We start from the raw sequence: 17646 nt of genomic DNA on the forward strand, positions 1-17646 counted from the left end.
GACAAGGTACTTGGGTCCATGAACACAGTCTTCCAAAACCAAAGCACCTAAACCAAGGCTGGATGCAGCAGGTGTCAGAGTAACTAGTCATTAAGATCATCTAACCATTGCCTTTTGTTGATTTCTGTGCTCACCAAGCGATTTCCTAATGCTGAATTTGGTTCCTCCTGTAAACTGGTCTGTAGGCAATTAACATTATTCTCTGATCGATTTACAGTTTTTGCAGTTCCACTCTCAGACTGCCAACAAATGAGACATGGAGCCCAAAAGGCCAAGGGGACAAACCCTGGGCCATCAATGTCCACTATGCTTTTACTCATCTGGTGCCCCTGCCAAACAAACTCTTCCTTATCCTGATTTTGGTGGCAGTGGGGAATCCTTGCAAAACTGTTATTGGGCCATCATAGCAACAGTTACTATTTATTAAAAGTCATACAAACCCAGGGCATTCATGAATGCGCACATGCATTCTTGGGAGAAAGAGCTGACTGTAGTGTTAAACTAAAATCCAACTGTATTCAAACTTTTGAAACATAATTCTAAAAGTAACAGACCTAAAATCCAACACTGGCTGAGATATTTGTCAAATGAAGAAATCAAAATAATATGATTTCTGTCATGACAAATTGTTATCATAGAGAACTAATATGGATTCTTCAGACCCAAAGGGATATGTGTCACTATAGTTATAATAAAAGCAAAAAGTAAGCCAGAGTGGTCCAAGCAGTCAAGCAGTTGATTATTTTTGTGGGCAAAAGAAAATAAGGAGCTAGAAACCAGAGAATAAACAGGTAAGGGGAAAGGCAGGAAAAAAAACCCAGAGCTCTCAATAAAAAGAAAAAAACTTTACCTATCTTTCTGCCCCAAATATTTTAAATTCTTTCTCCTGGTCCATCAGATCTCCAGCCACCACCATGCCATGAATGAGGAAAAACGATTACCACTGACAGTAGTCTTGCTATCAACACCTGCTACAGCACAGTGGTGCTTTTTTTAGGGGCCAAGATGGCCTTTTTATGAACACAGTGCACCTCCTCTGCTCCCCTAAACAATCATTACTTTAGAAAACCCCAAACCAATAAAATGTTGTTCTTGTAGAAGAATGTTCATCCTATCTTCTAACTCACCTGCACAGCTGTCACCACTATGGTGGTGAAGACACGTAACAAAGTTTTAGCCTCTAACAAATGTTGGGATGTGTGTGAACTGCCATGCGCGCACAGCAAAGCAAACGCACAGTCTTTGTACTTCGCTTCACACAAAGCAGCAGAGCCAATCCACATGTTAGAAACAAATGTAATGCCCAGTCCTTCATCTCTGACCTGTCTGCTATTTCCTCACATTTTAGCAGCTGGATGCTGAGCCGCCTTAACAGGAATGGTATACCTTCTGTTCAAAGATTCAACTCTCTGGCCAAGACATACAGGTTTGGAATGACAGTTTAATACATCTGGCTGGTAGTACTAACACTACTTTCCAAATTTGTCAATCTGCATAAGAAACAATGACACATACACAACCACAACTTACCAACACTGAAATATCAGTGCTACTAAAAGAACCAAGGCTAATACCACCGTCTACACTTCCTTCCCCTTAGAAAACTATGCAATTTACTGATATGAAACTACTCTAGCCTCTGATTTGCAAATGAAAAGAAAAATGATAGTGAGAAACAAGAGGTTTCCTTAAAAGGAATACCAAAACAGGGGCGCCTGGGTGGCTCAGTCGGTTAAGCGTCCGACTTCAGCCCAGGTCATCTCACAGTTCGTGAGTTCAAGCCCTGTGTCGGGCCCTGTGCTGACAGCTTGGAACCTGGAGCCTGCTTCGGATTCTGTGTCTCCCTCTCTCTCTCTGCATCTCCCCAGCTCATGCTCGCACTCTATCTCTGTCAAAAATAAATAAACTTTAAAAAAAAAAGGAATACCAAAACAAAACAGGAAGTCAAATCTTAAGTTTGGTACTGACAGACATCTTGATCTCTAATACAAAGCATGTTCTAGTAATTAAAATCAGGCCAAAACTGCCTTGCTAGCTTAGTATATGGGTCAAGTTTTGAGATTTCCTAGGAAAAATACTAAAAATAGTTCATAGCTTATACTATTGAAGACACCGGTGTACTTTTATACAAACTTTGCTTTTTTTTTAAGTTTATTTATTTTGAGAGGGAGAGCACAGGGGGGGCAGATGGGGAAGGGGGGGGGGAGAGGGAGAGAATTCCAAGCAGGCTCCATGCTGACAGTGCACTCAATCCTAATGCGGGGTTCAATCCTGCAAACCATGAGATCATGACTTGAGCCGAATACAAGTGCTCAAGATGATGCTCAAGAGGCTTAACCAGCCAGGCACCCCATGAACTCTGTCTTTTGTAAGTCTATGACAAGCTGGATTAAGCCATTTCTAAAGCACAGAAATTATAGAATTATTTGTAGACTAACTTTCCCATCAACAGCTAACCCGTGCCACATACATTTATCTCTGCTGCTATATTATATACAGTGCTCCCGTCTATCAGATAGCTGTCATAGGGTACAAAGGGAAGAAAAGAGTCAACAGGAATTTAAGAGACTGTGGTAAGGAAATTATTCTACATTTGGAACTAAATTTATGCAGGTTACCGATTATATTCTACTGAACTACTGGGTACAGCACAAAACAATAACCTTGAAAAATAAAGTAGTGCTTAGTAAAATAGAGAGGGAAAAAAAAAAAGATGAAGTCTTTATTCTTACATACCCTTACAGCTTGCCAACACTGATCTGAACTGGTTACCATTTATTTTGGGGGCAGCCACAAGAAGGCAGGACACAGGTAAACTCCAGACACTACCTATGGAATCGGGCCTCATCACTAGGCCTAGTGAGAAAGAAAAGGTTACGTAAATGTGATAACACATTCTTACACAGGGGAGAGCATGAGAGCAAGAGTAAGAAAGTTCACAATACAGGAGAACAGGAAAGTAGTTCCATGTGGCTGGAGCACAGAGGGAAGGAAGAGTGAGAAAGGAGGCTTCGAGAAAAACTGGAAGGTCTCCTAAGTCCCATTAAGGAAAATGGACTTCTTTTAACATGGTAATAGTTGAATGTCTTACCAATCGATAATTACTTCCTTCCCCAACTCTTTTTAAACAGAAGTATGTATCGAAAGAGATAAATGGGAGCTGCTCTCGTTGAAGAGCATGGTTGTGTAAAGCCCCAATTCTCCCTACTTCCAGACAAAAGAGAATCCAGAGAAAGGAGAGATGATCTCAGATGAACGTGGTCTGTAAAGGAAGGCTTTATGATAAAAGGCAGTGGACAAAAGGAAGAGTACTTTTCTATAAAAGGTGAATTTGAGTTCACAGCTAACTGGCTATGTAAGTATGTAAATTAATACGCTTCAGTTTTCTTGCAGGTAAACACACGTCTCATCTATCCATAACTGCACATGGAGTAGTGCAAGGAAACAGATCTGAAAGTATTATAAACAATAATTTGTAACCGACTATGGAACGAGTGCAGGGGCACCTAAATTATCTTGCAGGGTAGCTGTGATTTCAACATACAAAAATGGTAGAGGGAAAGCTTTACAAGTGAGAACAGCAGTAAGTAGAGGGATAGAAACAAACTATGGAGTACTTTGGGTAAACAATTTGGCTCAAGTTTAAGGACGGAGTAGTCACAAGTTTTCCTTAGGTGAACTTTTTTTTTTTTTTTTTTTAAATTTTTTTTTCAACGGTTTTTATTTATTTTTGGGACAGAGAGAGACAGAGCATGAACGGGGGAGGGGCAGAGAGAGAGGGAGACACAGAATCGGAATCAGGCTCCAGGCTCTGAGCCATCAGCCCAGAGCCTGACGCGGGGCTCGAACTCACGGACCGCGAGATCGTGACCTGGCTGAGGTCGGACGCTTAACCGACTGCGCCACCCAGGCGCCCCTCCTTAGGTGAACTTTTATGCCAAACCATTTCTGACTATTTTTTCCTTAAGTTGAGAATTTCAAATCAAGGGTATATTAATTATTCAAAACTCTTAAGTACTAAGACCTGAAGGCAAGGAGAGTCATGCAAGCACTAGGTAGTCACAAAAACTGGAAGCCACCTCATGTCCAGCACTAGGTTACCAGTCAAATTAAGTACGGTAATGCTCACAATAAAGTAACATATAACTATCAAAAGTTACAAAATCTATGTGTACTGACATGAACTTATCTCCGAGACATGCTTGCACAGGTATAAAATTACCTCCGGACGCATACTGGTAATAGTTATTGCGTCTGAGAGAAGATATACTTTTCACTGTATACCCTTTTACGTAAGAACTGACTTTTTAACCATCTATTTGTAAATAAAAAAAATCAACAAATTAAAAAAAAAAAAAAAGATCTATTAACTAGCATTTCAACAAATGGTGCCAGGCAACTGAACAACCACATGAAAAGAAATGAAGGTTGGACCCCTTCCTCCCACCATTTACAAAAATTAACTCAAATGGACCAAAACCCTCAACGTAACACCTAAGATACTTTAAGTCTTAGATGAAAAGTGTACATCTTCATGACGTTGGATTAGGCAATGGTTCCTTACATATTACACCAAGAGCAGAAGCAACCTAAGAAAAAAAAGAAATTGGACTTCATCAGAATTACCAACTTTTGTGTTTCAAAGGACACTATCAAGCAAGTAAATGACAACCTACAAAATGGGAGAATATATTTGTAAATCCTGTAACTGATAAAAGCACAGTATCCACAATATATAAAGTAATATTACAACTTAACGAAGACAACCCAATTAAAACATGAGCAAAGATTTGGAACTGCCAATTCTCCCAAAGATACACAGATGGGCCAGTAAGCACATGAAAATATATACAACATCCATTAATCATCTGGAAAATGTAAATCAAAAGCACAGGGAGATACTGCTTCCCACCCACTAGCATTGCTGGTGAGGATGCAGATTCCACGATGGTGGGAGTTTCAGATGGTGCAGCCGCTCAGGCACTTTAGTAGTTCCCCAAATGCATAAAAAGCATTAGCACATGACCCAGGTATATACTCAAGAGAGATGAAAACATGTTCACACAAAAACGTGTACACGAATGTTCACAGTAGCATTATTTGAAATCGTCAAATTTGGAAGGAATCCAAATATCCACAGACAGATAATGGGATAAAAATGTAGTATATTCATACAATGGTATATCATTCAGCCATAAAAAGACGTGGCTAAGTCTTTAGCCTTTAAGACATTATGCTATGTGAAAGAAGTCAGACACAAAAGGCCGCAGAGTATATGATTCCAGTTATATGATAAAATGTCCAAAATAGGCAAATCTACAGAAATACAAAGTAAATTAGGGGCGCCTGGGTGGCTCAGTCGGTGGAGCATCTGACTTCGGCTCAGGTCATGATCTCAAGGTTTGTGAGATCGAGCCCCGCGTCAGGCTCTGTGCTGACAACTCAGAGCCTGGAACCTGCTTTGGATTCTGTGTCTCCCTCTCTCTCTGTCCCTCCCCTGCTCATGCTCTGTCTCTTTGTCAAAAATAAATAAACATTAAAAAAATTAAAAAAAAAAAAAAAAAAGAATTACAAAGTAAATTAGTAGTTCTCAGGAGCTGGGGGAAAGGAAGATGGGGAGTAACTGTTAACAGGCATAGTTTTTCTTTTTGCGATGATGAAAATGTTCCAAAATTACAGTAGTGGCATTGCACAACTTTGTGAATACACTAAAAACTGCGGAATCATATACTTTAAATAGGCAAATTTTACAGTATTTGAATTATACATACATACATACGTACATATATACACACACACACACACACACACACACACACACACACACACACTTTTAATTATTTTTTTAAAAGTAAGCTCTACACCCAACGTGGGGCTTGTACTCCCGACCCCACGATCAGGAGTTGCATGCTCTACCAACTGGGCCAGCCAGGCACTCCACTCTGCCATATTTAAATACACCAATAAAGATAAAAAATAGTGACAAGAAATAATAAAAAATGCCATTTTCTTAATTATAGTCTAATCTCTGTGCAAAATAAACGAAATGCCCTTAGATAAAAGAAATTTGCCGAATAAACACTGCCTTTTAAATATCTTCTTCACTCTTAGACTTAGCCATTGAGCCCAGCCAAGGCACACTCCTCTGCTTCTTTCCCTCATCTACTCAAGTTGTTACTCTCTTGATCATTCCTCTAATTATATGGTTCCCAAGTTTTTTCTACCTCAAATATCTTGGCAGGTATGGGAAAGGAGGAAGAAATAAAAATTTTCTGGGGACCATCAGTAGTTTGATAAATGCTCTCATCTCAATATGAAGTCACTTCAACATACTACACCATTTCCCATTTCAAATGTCGGTCCTTGGATGTTTATTATACTTACAAGATTAAATACAGTAAAAGCTAAATTACATTAAAAATAACTTTCACATAACATAATGATATTAATGGGATATTCAATCCTGCCAAACTCTAAGTTTTTGACATCACCAAGATGGTCTCTGTAACCAGCCTCCAAATAATCTAGAGTATTTTCTGATTAAAAGATGCGTAAACCCTTACTGTAACCTTTCCAACCTCTTCACTAGTCTATCAGAATTATGAGAAGACAGCACAAGCATTGAAGGTCTAAAAAATATACTGCTCAATACGTGGAAATAATACCAGGAAGAAAGGTCAAAACACCATTTATGTATGTGTGTTAACGGCAGGGCTCTAATACTATAGTTCTTAAAGAGCAAAACTTTTCTGAGCTATGTTCAAGTAATGGCCTGGACTGAGCAAAACAAGAGGCGAAGTGAGAGTACTAATTCTAAAGGACTAACGCCGGCCAAGAGTAACCTGACCAGTAAAAAGTGTGATGTGAACATCAGTATCACACTCAAGTATTTAGAAGTATTTTCATGTACCTTCTCACTTAATTCCCGGTTACCCTGACATTTATAAACAGCAATCTAAGCTTGCCCTTTAAGAAGAAAGCACTTACATTAAATTTCTAGAAATCCTCAGTCACGTTCTCACCACCTGCACCACCGTTTCCCCATTTCTGCAAGTAAAGCCTAGGCAAACATACAGGAGAGACAATGTTCACCGTTGCTAAACTAAGGAATAGTTACGACACACACTTAGTACCACATTATGCCAAACCCAGCTAGAGTAAAAGGTCCAGAGGATGAAGAGATCATGGAATACAGCTCATGTAGATAGAAAAAATGTAAAATGGATTGGGAAGATCTGTGTGAAAGACAAAGGTTTTTTTTGAGATGCTTGGACCATGCTGGTTCACAACTAACCTGTCTTCAAAAGCTGTGTAACTTTTTTTTTTTTTTTAAAGTTTATTTATTTTGAGAAAGAGAGAGAATGAGCTAGGAAACACAGAGAGAAAGGAGGACAGAGTATCCAAAGCGGGCTCTGTGCTGACAGCAGAGAACCCAATGGGGGCTCAAACCGAGGAACCGTGAGATCGTGACCTAAGCCGAAATCGGACACTTAACCAACTGAGCCCCCCCAAGCACCCCAAAGCCGTGTAACTTTCAAAGCTAAATGCAAGCAACTCCAAAAGATCATTATCTACATATTTCATTAATGCCAACTCTGCTTTTGGGTTGAGAGATCAGAGCGAAGACAGAGATTATATTAACCTTACATTAACATTCTCAATCTAAGGAAGCAGAAGCCATTCCAAAATACCAGTTCTTTCATTTTTCAGGAATTAATATGGACTCAACTACTCAGAAAAGTGCTCAATCACTCATCACAATGACGACTAGCAAGTTTCAAGGCAGAATCCCCCCAGAGTAGCAATTTTCAAAGTGTGATCTGGGGATCTCTAGGAGTCTCTCTTGCACTCTTTGGGGAGAAGGCACAAAGTCAAACCATTTTCACAATATTAAGATGCTATTTGCTTTCTCACCGTCACTCTTAAATGAGTGTTTTCTAGAAGCTACAAGAGATGGGACATTACAATAGACAGAACGTGAAGCAATGCCACTATTGACTTTTCTTTTTAGAAGTTATTATTCTACTTATATGTGGTATCTAAAGTAGTCACATTTACAGATGGAAAGAATGGTGGTTGCCAGAAGGGAAGAACAGGGAATTCAGTTGGAAAAGATGAAAAAATTCTGGGGATGGCTGGTGGTGATGGTTGCACAATGTACACGTACTTCATGCCCTAGAACGGTACACTTAAAATAGTAAATTTTATGTTATATATATTTTACCACAATCTTAAAAACCACACATTATATTAACTAAGAGGCGGCTTATTACTCCAAATGCATTCTAAACAATTACTTTTAATTTCTAATAATGTAAACATCTATAGGTAATAATTTCCACAAAAGATTTGGGTTCCACCATGTGTTTAGGTTGCAAAGGTGTCCAGAATCCAAGAAGTTTGAAAACCACTGCCCTAGAGGTAGGTGTGGTTGTCCTGGCTGGTAGAGCATGCAACTCTTGATCTTGGGGTTGTGAGTTTGAGCCCACGTTGGGCAAAGAGTTTACTTAAAAACAAACAAACCCACTGCCCTAGAGTATCGGTCAATTATGTAAATCTTCCACTGTACCCCATAACTCCAATCTAATTAACACTCATCACCAAATAAAAACAACCCCTTTGGTGCCAAGTCTATCAGTCCGTTTCTCTGAGGTAGGTATCAATACCTTCCTATATATGCTCGTATCTTGACATCAGTAAGACTTAGGTTTCACTGTTTTTTCTTGCTATAGGTTTTAAAGGCGTTCAACCACAACAGTGGGGATGTCATACCCCTAATACATGGCAACCACCAATTACAGTGAGCACCTCTATACCCACCACCCAGATTCTACCATTAACCTTTTGTCATTATATTCGCTCTATCACATATCCACTCATTTCTATTAGTTTGCATGTAAACTGAAGATATCAGTACATACATTCACTCATTTTTCCTTTTGAAGCAAAATTTACATACAATGAAATGCATAAATGCTAGGTGTACATTTTTTGAGTTTTGACAGATGCATATACCTGTGGAACTTCAACCCATTTCAACATAAAGAACATCATAATCACCACGAAAAGCTCCCTTTGGTCAAGTCAATCACTGCCTACATTCCCACAGAGGCCACTATTCTGATTTTTCACCCACAGACTACTCTTTTGCTTCTTCTACAATTTCATATAAAGGGAATCACACAACGTACTTTTTCATGCAGCTTCCTTCACTTAGCATGTTTTTGAAACTTGTCTATGTTGCAGTGTATATCAACAGTCCATTCCTTTTTTATTGCTGAGCAGTATTCCACCATATATACATTATCACAGTTTATCCACTTTACTACTAATGGATTGCTGCCAATTTTTTGCTTTTAGGATAAAGATTTTTGTCCAGGTCTTCTTCTGGACCTACGTCTTCATCCCTCTTGTGTAAATACCTAGGGAGTGGTATTTCTGGGAGGGGAAAACCTTTTTAGTTATGGAAAATTTCAGACATACACAAGAAAGAATAGTATAATGAATTCCCATTAAAGCCAGCTGCACTTATATTGATTCATAGCCACTCTTTATTTACACCCCCACCCATTATTCTGAAGTCCTATATAACATCATTTTGTCTTGAAATACTTCAAAATGCAAACAGTGTTTTCAAATCTGGTCAAATTATTTATCATGAAATATTCAAGAAAACTTCATCACTGATTTACCTACGGATTAAGAGTTTAAAGTAGCAATGGATGAACTATAATTTTTATTTATTTTTTCTTCTATCTTAAAAAAATTTTTTTTTAATATTTTTGAGAGAGGGAGAGAGAGACAGACCACAAGTGGGGGAGGGCAGAGAGAGAGGGAGACACAGAATCTGAAGTGGGCTCCAGGCTCTGAGCTGTCAGTGCAGAGCCCAAAGTGGGGCTTGAACTCGAGAACCATGAGATCATTACCTCATGGTCATGGCCGACTGAGGTCAGACACTTAACCAACGGAGCCACCCAGGCACCCCAGCTCTTCCTATCTTTTAAATGGATGCCTTCTCTACTACCCTTCCTTAAAACCTAGAGAGTCAATGGTATAAAGGTATTTTCTATTCTTACTCTGAAAAAAACAGAGCTAAACACAAAAGCCGGTATTGAGAAGTATCACACAGGAACATCAATATCAATATGATCAAGCAGATCTCCCAAGTGTTAAGCACCTTGAATTAACTAATCCCATGCTATGGTACCATTTTATAAGTAAAACCATATGTGAGACTTACAACCTAAATGTTCAATAAGCCATCAGTATAATTACGCAACATCCTAAAATAAACACACACCAAGGGTTTAAAAGCCTGGAACCACCTGTGGATATGCACTGCTATATATATTCTATATGTGGCAGTTATGAATGAGAGGGGAATATTTGCCATTCATCAGTTTTAATCATCTCTTCCTAATAAATTTCACTATAATTTCAGCTGGATCTTTTTTTCTTCTATGCCAAGTTTTTCAAAGAGCAAAGCTCAGAGCTTCTTTTTTTTTTTTTAATTTTTTTTTTCAACGTTTTTTATTTATTTTTGGGACAGAGAGAGACAGAGCATGAACGGGGGAGGGGCAGAGAGAGAGGGAGACACAGAATCGGAAACAGGCTCCAGGCTCCGAGCCATCAGCCCAGAGCCCGACGCGGGGCTCGAACTCACGGACCGCGAGATCGTGACCTGGCTGAAGTCGGACGCTCAACCGACTGCGCCACCCAGGCGCCCCTCAAAGCTCAGAGCTTTGGAGGCACCCATGATGCGTATCCTTGAAAATACAGGACACCAGATTAAGTTCCAGAAAAGTGAACTCTAGAATCAAACAGCACACACACAATAGTAACAAGGAGAAAAAACACAAACGACTGAACTCTAGACAAAGGGTTCTGACAAGATGCCAACATGTTAATAAGGACCCGAAGGACAGGCATTATACAATCCAGACCAACTGAATACTGCTCATTTTATTCATGATCCAGTCCACAGTTTCTCAACCTTGGCATTACTGACACTTTGGGCTGGGTAATTCTGTTGTTGTGGATTTGCCTGTGCATTAAAGGATGCTCAGCAGCATTCAGGTCTCTAACTCATATGTTAGTGGCACCCCTCCTTTCCATTCTTGACAATCAAAAACTATCTCCAGAACTTGCCAAATGTCCCCTAAGAGCTAAATTCACCTGGTTGAGTACCCCTGATCTAACTTTACCCTTGGATGTCTGTACGTACAACGTTCCTTTCCATTTCACTCTTCAAAAAACAATTCTTGGCTCAAAGAGCTAACAATCTAAAAACAAAAGATGCAAGAGTCAAGAATTTTAGAATTTTATTGCAATATCCTGCATATAAAGAGGGCTTCAAAATTATAGACTCAGAGTGTTTTGTCCACCACAGATCTACCTTCCCTCCCTCACAACTTACAAACATAATGGCTCATATCAAACTGTACAAATGCCTCAAAAAAGACTCACACTGTAATCTTCAGTCAGCTACACTGTACTTAGGGCCAAATGAGTTCCATTCAATTTCATTGGAGTCAGACTACTTGGGTTCAAATCCCTGTTCCACCACTTACTAACTTCGTGATACATTGACCAAGTTATTTTCCTTTTGCCTAAGTTCTCTTAACTTTAAAACAGAAATAATACTATCAACTTACGGGAACAAAGTGAGTATAAAATGCTTAAAACAGTGCTTAATGTATAGTAAGTGTCCAATAAATGTCAGTTATTTGCTATTATTTTAGCTACAAACCTATTAAGACAAGCACTGTTATCACCAATTTATAGATGAAGAAACAGGCCAAGAGATTAAGAAACTTGCCCACGGTCAAAACAGTGTAAGGCTATGGCATAAGGATTTAAAAATAGTCCGTCTGATTCCAGAGCCCAGAATTTTTCCAATGTCAATAAAATCAGGCTAAGATTCATTAACTATCAAGAGTAATATTATCAGTCTTACTTCAAAATAATAACACAAATTTTCATTAAAAGATTAATTTAGAACCCTTAACTAAATTCAAGCATATTACTGAATTAAGGCTACACTGCTTTTATACACGGACAACTTTCAGTTTCTATATCCCATTTTAAATGATTGTTATTTACATACACCTTAGTTTCTGTTATTATTAATGTTACATTGAAGCAGCTTATTAAAATTAGTCTACTAAGAGATCACTGACGCAAAAGGACAACATAGGATTGTCTGAGATAGCGGTTATCTTGTATACATTGAGTGTCTTGTTCTTTCTCCAAGGTCACTGATTCTGTAAAGGAGAGATTTTGTTCCCAAGTCCCAGAAGACTTTGGTGACCCTTACACACATGCCTGGTTGTCATACAACTTACTACTCTTTCTTGCTTAAACTTTGCTACTCCCAATAAACCAGCAACTCATGCACCCCCTCTTCCTGCAACCATTTCACTATTGTTAGTTCTTCCAACATTTCATACACTGTCGATGACATGTTCTTCGACCTGGACTTTAAATATTACTCATTTGAGAGTTCAGAGAAAGTCAGAACAGAGGTAGAAAGAATAGCCATGACCTGTATAACTTCACAGTCCCCAAAAATTAAAATGAGAAGAGACCCCAGAAACTTAGCCCAACCCTCCAGTTTCACAAACCGAGAGACAGGTAACTTGGTGAAATCTTTAACTTCTCTAAGATTCTACATAGAGTCTGGTCTTGGCCATTTGGGCCCTCTTATTCTCCTTTGCTCTTTCAATTACTCATTTGGATTTTAACATTTTTTTCTGCCTCTACAGTTCAGTATCCTCTCTCAATATAGTGTTTATCACAAGATGGGTCCTGGTGCTCGGTTGGGCATCCAACTACAGCTCAGGTCATGATCTTCCGGTTCATGGGTTCGAGCTCCGTATCGGGCTCTGTGTCTCCCTCTCTCTCTCAAGAATAAACAAATACTGGGGCGCCTGGGTGGCTCAGTCGGTTAAGCCACCGACTTCGGCTCAGGTCATGATCTCGTGGTCCGTGAGTTCAAGCCCCGCATCGGGCTCTGTGCTGACAGCTCAGAGCCTGGAGCCTGTTTCAGATTCTGTGTCTCCCTCTCTCTGACCCTCCCCCATTCATGCTCTGTCTCTCTCTGTCTCAAAAATAAATAAACGTTAAAAAAAAAAAAATTAAAAAAAAAAGAATAAACAAATATTTAAAAAGATTTTTTAAAACAAAAAATAAAATTAAAAAGTTAAAGAATTGTCCACCATGGTCATTTTGACTAAATAGTCTAAATAATTCCACCCCAACCTACTGCTCTATAAAAGGGAAAGAGGTTGGGGCGCCTGTGTGGCTTGGTCGGTTGAGCGTCTGACTTCAGCTCAGGTCATGCTCTCACAGTTTGTGGGTTCGAGCCCCGCATCGGGCTCTGTGCTGATGGCTCAGAGCCTGAAGCCTGGCTCGGATTCTGTGTCTCCCTCTGTCTCTGCCCCTCCCCTACTCACATTCTGTGTGAGTATGTGTGTCTCTCTCTCTCAAAAATAAACAAAAAAAAAAAAAAAAAGGGAAAGAGGCTGAAAATGTCTGCTATTTAGGGCCAAAATTTTGTCTATCGTTCAGGTTACTCTTTTATTAGTCTTCTACAAGTCAGTTTCACCTTCTATAACAATTCACTTCCTCCACACCAAATTCCCTTCCTGTTCAACAAAGGAAAAAAGAGAAAAATCTTGTTATAGCACCCATGTTCGGAAACCTCGTTTCACTCGTCACATTATTTTGATAGACTCGACATTAAATCACTAATTTATCAGTCATCAGACTCTTGCTCCCTAGTCTATCATTTCCTTATCTATCAGTTCGATTACAAATTAGCACCCAAACCATGAATTCTAGATGCTGCTTACACACAGGGCCTTCAACACCCATTCAAAAATCAATGCCTCCACCATTGTCAACCAAAGGAGGAAAGCCATGACATTGTCATACGGAGTTCCCACCTCCCTCCCTTTGCAGATGCTCCTCCACCAGAGCTCACTCCAAAAACCTCGCTTTGTGAGGCTTTTTTCCTGAGGTTTCAGTTTTCTTTGAACTATGTAGCATTTTGTTCATAACCCTCTTAGGGAAATTATATATTTGGGTACTGCCCATATGCACTCCTTACCATGAATTATCAGAAGACAAAATCTATGGTTCTCAGCTTTGTTCTTCCCCATACTGCTTAGCAGAGTGCCTTGCACATACCAAACCCTCAAATACAGTTGCCAACTTAAAGACGGGCTTTCCCAGCATTTCTTTATAGGCTAGCCATCAAGTCGTTAGTTTGTCAAGTCATTTTGTTAAAAAAAATATTTTCCTTACACCTTGGTGTCGCCAATTAATCAAGTTAAAACTCTTCTATTTCACTAGGCATAAAAAAAAAAAAATTGTCCTCATTTCAGGGGTTCTCTCTTACTGAAACGGTACGTATGAAAGTCTGCTTTAATATCCCTGGTCTCTCTTTCAAGTCACTTATCAACCAAACAAAACTCTCCTCTACTCGTGCCATCATAAAAACCAAATCTGTAGGAACCACAAACTTAAATATCCCTTTGGCCCACAGTTCACTTGCTCGGGAACAGGAAAAGCTCTGGGGTAATTCTAAATTGCTGCAAGGTAACTAACAAAGTGCAAAGTAATAACTGAACAGAAAGAGACAAACGTGCTGCGAGAGCCACCCAAGTACTACATTCGTAGAAAAGCTTCTCCTTTTCACACAAGGGATTTGTAGGAGTCTTCCTTCGTGAATAGAGTCAATGTCGTCAGTAACCATCACCATATGCTATTCAAGTCTACCTTCGCTTTCAAGTAGGCAAATTTCTCGAAGACAGCAGCAATTCGGCTCAACGAGCTTTTACTTTATTTTTTAAATGTTGATTTATTTTTGTGTGAGAGAGAGAGGGAGAGAGAGAGAGAGACAGAGTGCCAGCAGGGGAGAGGCAGAGAGAAAAGAGGGAGACACCGAACCCGAAGCTCCAGGCTCCGAGCTGTCAGCAGAGCCCAACTCGGACTCCAACCCTCTGAAGTCAGCGGCTCAACGGACTGAGCCACTCAGGCGCCCCTCAAAAAGCTTTTAAAGTGCCTCCTCCATGCCAGGCAGAGTGTGGAAGCTAAGGAGATCTATAAATATAACATAAAGTGCACGTTCTGCATTGCTCCTTTACCTGCTCTCTCCATCAGCCATGATTTTGACCAGATCAACCATTATTGGTATTAGAAAGAGAAGTAAAAAAAAAAAAAAAAATCCTGCCCACATGATCTGATGGGGCAAGGAAGAGAAGGTTGGGAAGGAAAGAGGCATTTTCCCCTCTATGCCCTCCTGAATAATCAATCATCCATCTAGCATGCTTGCCTTTCAAAGCCCACCTAAAACGTTAAAAATCAGTAAGCCTTTTGTAAAAGTAGTACTAAGAAAAAAAAAAAAAAAACCACTTCAGGATACAACACTGGCATTTGAAGCTTAAAAACTTATGTTATTGACCAAAAGATGCATGCAATGACAAAGCTAAAAATGTTCTCTCTCACTAGTAAGAGTGAATCAGAGCAGTCCCCTACTCCACCCAATTGCCACCCTTGCTAAAACTGGACAGTTCAAAACCTGGAAAGCTTTGCTCGCCCGCTCCACACCAGAAATGAATTTGATTCGATACATCAGTGTTGAAGTGTAACTAACTGATAGCCAGAAAATGTCACCAAATACCGAAATTTATCAGGACATTTTGTTCTTTAGATTCAGCTGCACCTTTTTCACAGTTCCCGAACTCTCCCCACCCCCTCCATTCTACACGGAAAAGCTCAGCAGATACTCTTACCCGAAAAACGAAGTATCTGTTCAGGTTTTCTAAGTAAATTTCCATTGCTAGGTTTACGAGGAAAACCTACTATTCACACATGGTCTCCATCGGCACCTCCGCTCAAAAAGGCTCGAGTCTGTGAGTTGTTTCCGTACCTTTAAAGGGTGCCCAGATCTCCTCTGCAAGCTTAGAAATGATTTTCAGTCTCGCACAAACCTACTCGGACGTTTCGAAGCTACACAGCGTAGCAAGCAACCCAGCATCTGGGCAAAGATCTGCTCACCCCTGGAAAAGCAGCTTTTTGAGTCTCAGGAACTAAACACATGAAGGAGGCCAAAGCTAACCTGCTCAAACCCTCCACACGTCGGCAATTAGGCAAGCCCCGGCCCACATTTCTTTCCCGTTCCCATGAAATTCTCAATGAAAGGCTTCACACAAAAGGGCCTTGGCGCCCCAGACGCACATTTCCCCGGCTCCCGCCGCCCCTTCTCCTCCCCCCCACCCCCAACCCCGACGAGTGTAGACTCACCAGCACCGTGGTGCAGATGGACCTCAGCTCAGACTCTACTTTCTCCCGATAGTCCTTAATCAGCTGCAACTTCTTGTCGGAGGTGTCGGTTTTCTGCTCGATGCTCGAGATGACCCTCCAGGCGGACCTGCGGCCCCCCACCACGTTCTTGTAGGCCACCGAGAGCAGGTTGCGCTCCTCGTTCGACAGCTCGGCGCCCTGCTCGGTCACGGCCTTCATGCAGGTGGCCATGTCGTCGTAGCGCTCGGCCTGCTCGGCCAGCTTCGCCTTCTGGATCAGCTCCGTCTTCTCCATGAGGACGGGGAGATAGAGCGAGGGCGAGCACCGACCCGGATCGGGAGGAGGCGTGCGGACGGCCTGCGGGCGGGAGAGGGCGCGGACAGAAAGGCGGGGGCGGCGCCGTCAGACAATGCGCCCGCCGCCCCGGGCCGCCCGCCCGCCCGCCCGCCCGCCGCCCCTTTTGTCCGTCCCCGCACGCGCCGCCCAGTTGAATTTCCCTCCCCCGCCCACGCTCCCCGCCGGCGCCCGGGAGGCCGAGGGGCGCCCCGCGGAGGCGGCCCGCGGCGAGGGGAGGAGGAAGGGCCGCTCCCGCGCCCGCCCGGCCCAAGATGGAAGCGGCCGTTGGCCCACACCTTGCCGCCAGAGCCGCCCCTGATGAGAGCGGCGTCGAGGCCGGCCGCTCCCGGGGGCCGGCCTCCCGCCCTGCCCTCAAGCCCGGCCAGGCCCGAGGAGGGCCAGCGGCGACCGTGGCGCTCACCTTCACGTCTCCGCGGCCGCGGCGCGAGTCCCACCACTTTGATCCGCTTTTGGCTTTAGCCGAGGACCCTCCCGTCTCAGCCTACCCCGGAGCCGAGGGGCGGGCCGCCGCGCGGCTGCCCTCCCTCCTACCGCCCAATGACGCGCCGAGCTGCATCCGAGAGTCCCGCCTCCAGCCCCGCGGCTGGCCAATGAACACTGAGCGCGCGGAAGGGGGCAAAGAGGGCGGGGCGGGAGGGGTAGCGGAGGCTAGGAGGGTGGGTCGGCTTGGGCAAGTTCGGTTGGCCGGCAGGCTGCGGCTTCGGCCACGGGGTTTCCTCCAATTAGATCCAGGGTAAAAGGACGTCACTGTTGCCATGGCGATGCTGTTACCAACTCCCCTCATCCTCCCCGCCACCCCCAGCACTTGTGGGTGCGGCCCGGGAGCGGGAGGCTCGCACCACCTCTCCTGCGGTGGCCGCGTCTCCTGCTGCAGCACCGCTGCACGAGCTGCTTTCTGAACCGCCACCTTCCTTTTCGAGACAAAGGTTTGGAGCTCCACACACTGAACCCAGCCTTTAATGACGTTGCGATTGGAGCTGC

The 17646-nt window shown here is 42.2% G+C and overlaps 1 protein-coding gene across 1 annotated transcript in view; it reads right to left on the reverse strand.

Annotated features, from left to right (window-relative positions):
- YWHAQ (tyrosine 3-monooxygenase/tryptophan 5-monooxygenase activation protein theta) overlaps nt 1–17197 on the reverse strand; it is a 40258-nt gene extending 23061 nt beyond the window's left edge. Inside the window, exons 1-2 of the mRNA XM_060648262.3 lie at nt 17066–17197; nt 16309–16665 (exon numbers count right to left, since the gene is read on the reverse strand). Of these exons, the coding sequence (XP_060504245.1) occupies nt 16309–16602 (294 nt within the window). The 5' untranslated portion in view covers nt 16603–16665; nt 17066–17197. The remainder of the gene's footprint in view (nt 1–16308; nt 16666–17065) is intronic.
- Nucleotides 17198–17646: the final 449 nt, after the last annotated feature.

Source organism: Panthera onca, chromosome A3 (assembly GCF_046562875.1).
Source record: "Panthera onca isolate mPanOnc1 chromosome A3, mPanOnc1 haplotype 2, whole genome shotgun sequence".
NCBI lineage: Eukaryota > Metazoa > Chordata > Mammalia > Carnivora > Felidae > Panthera > Panthera onca.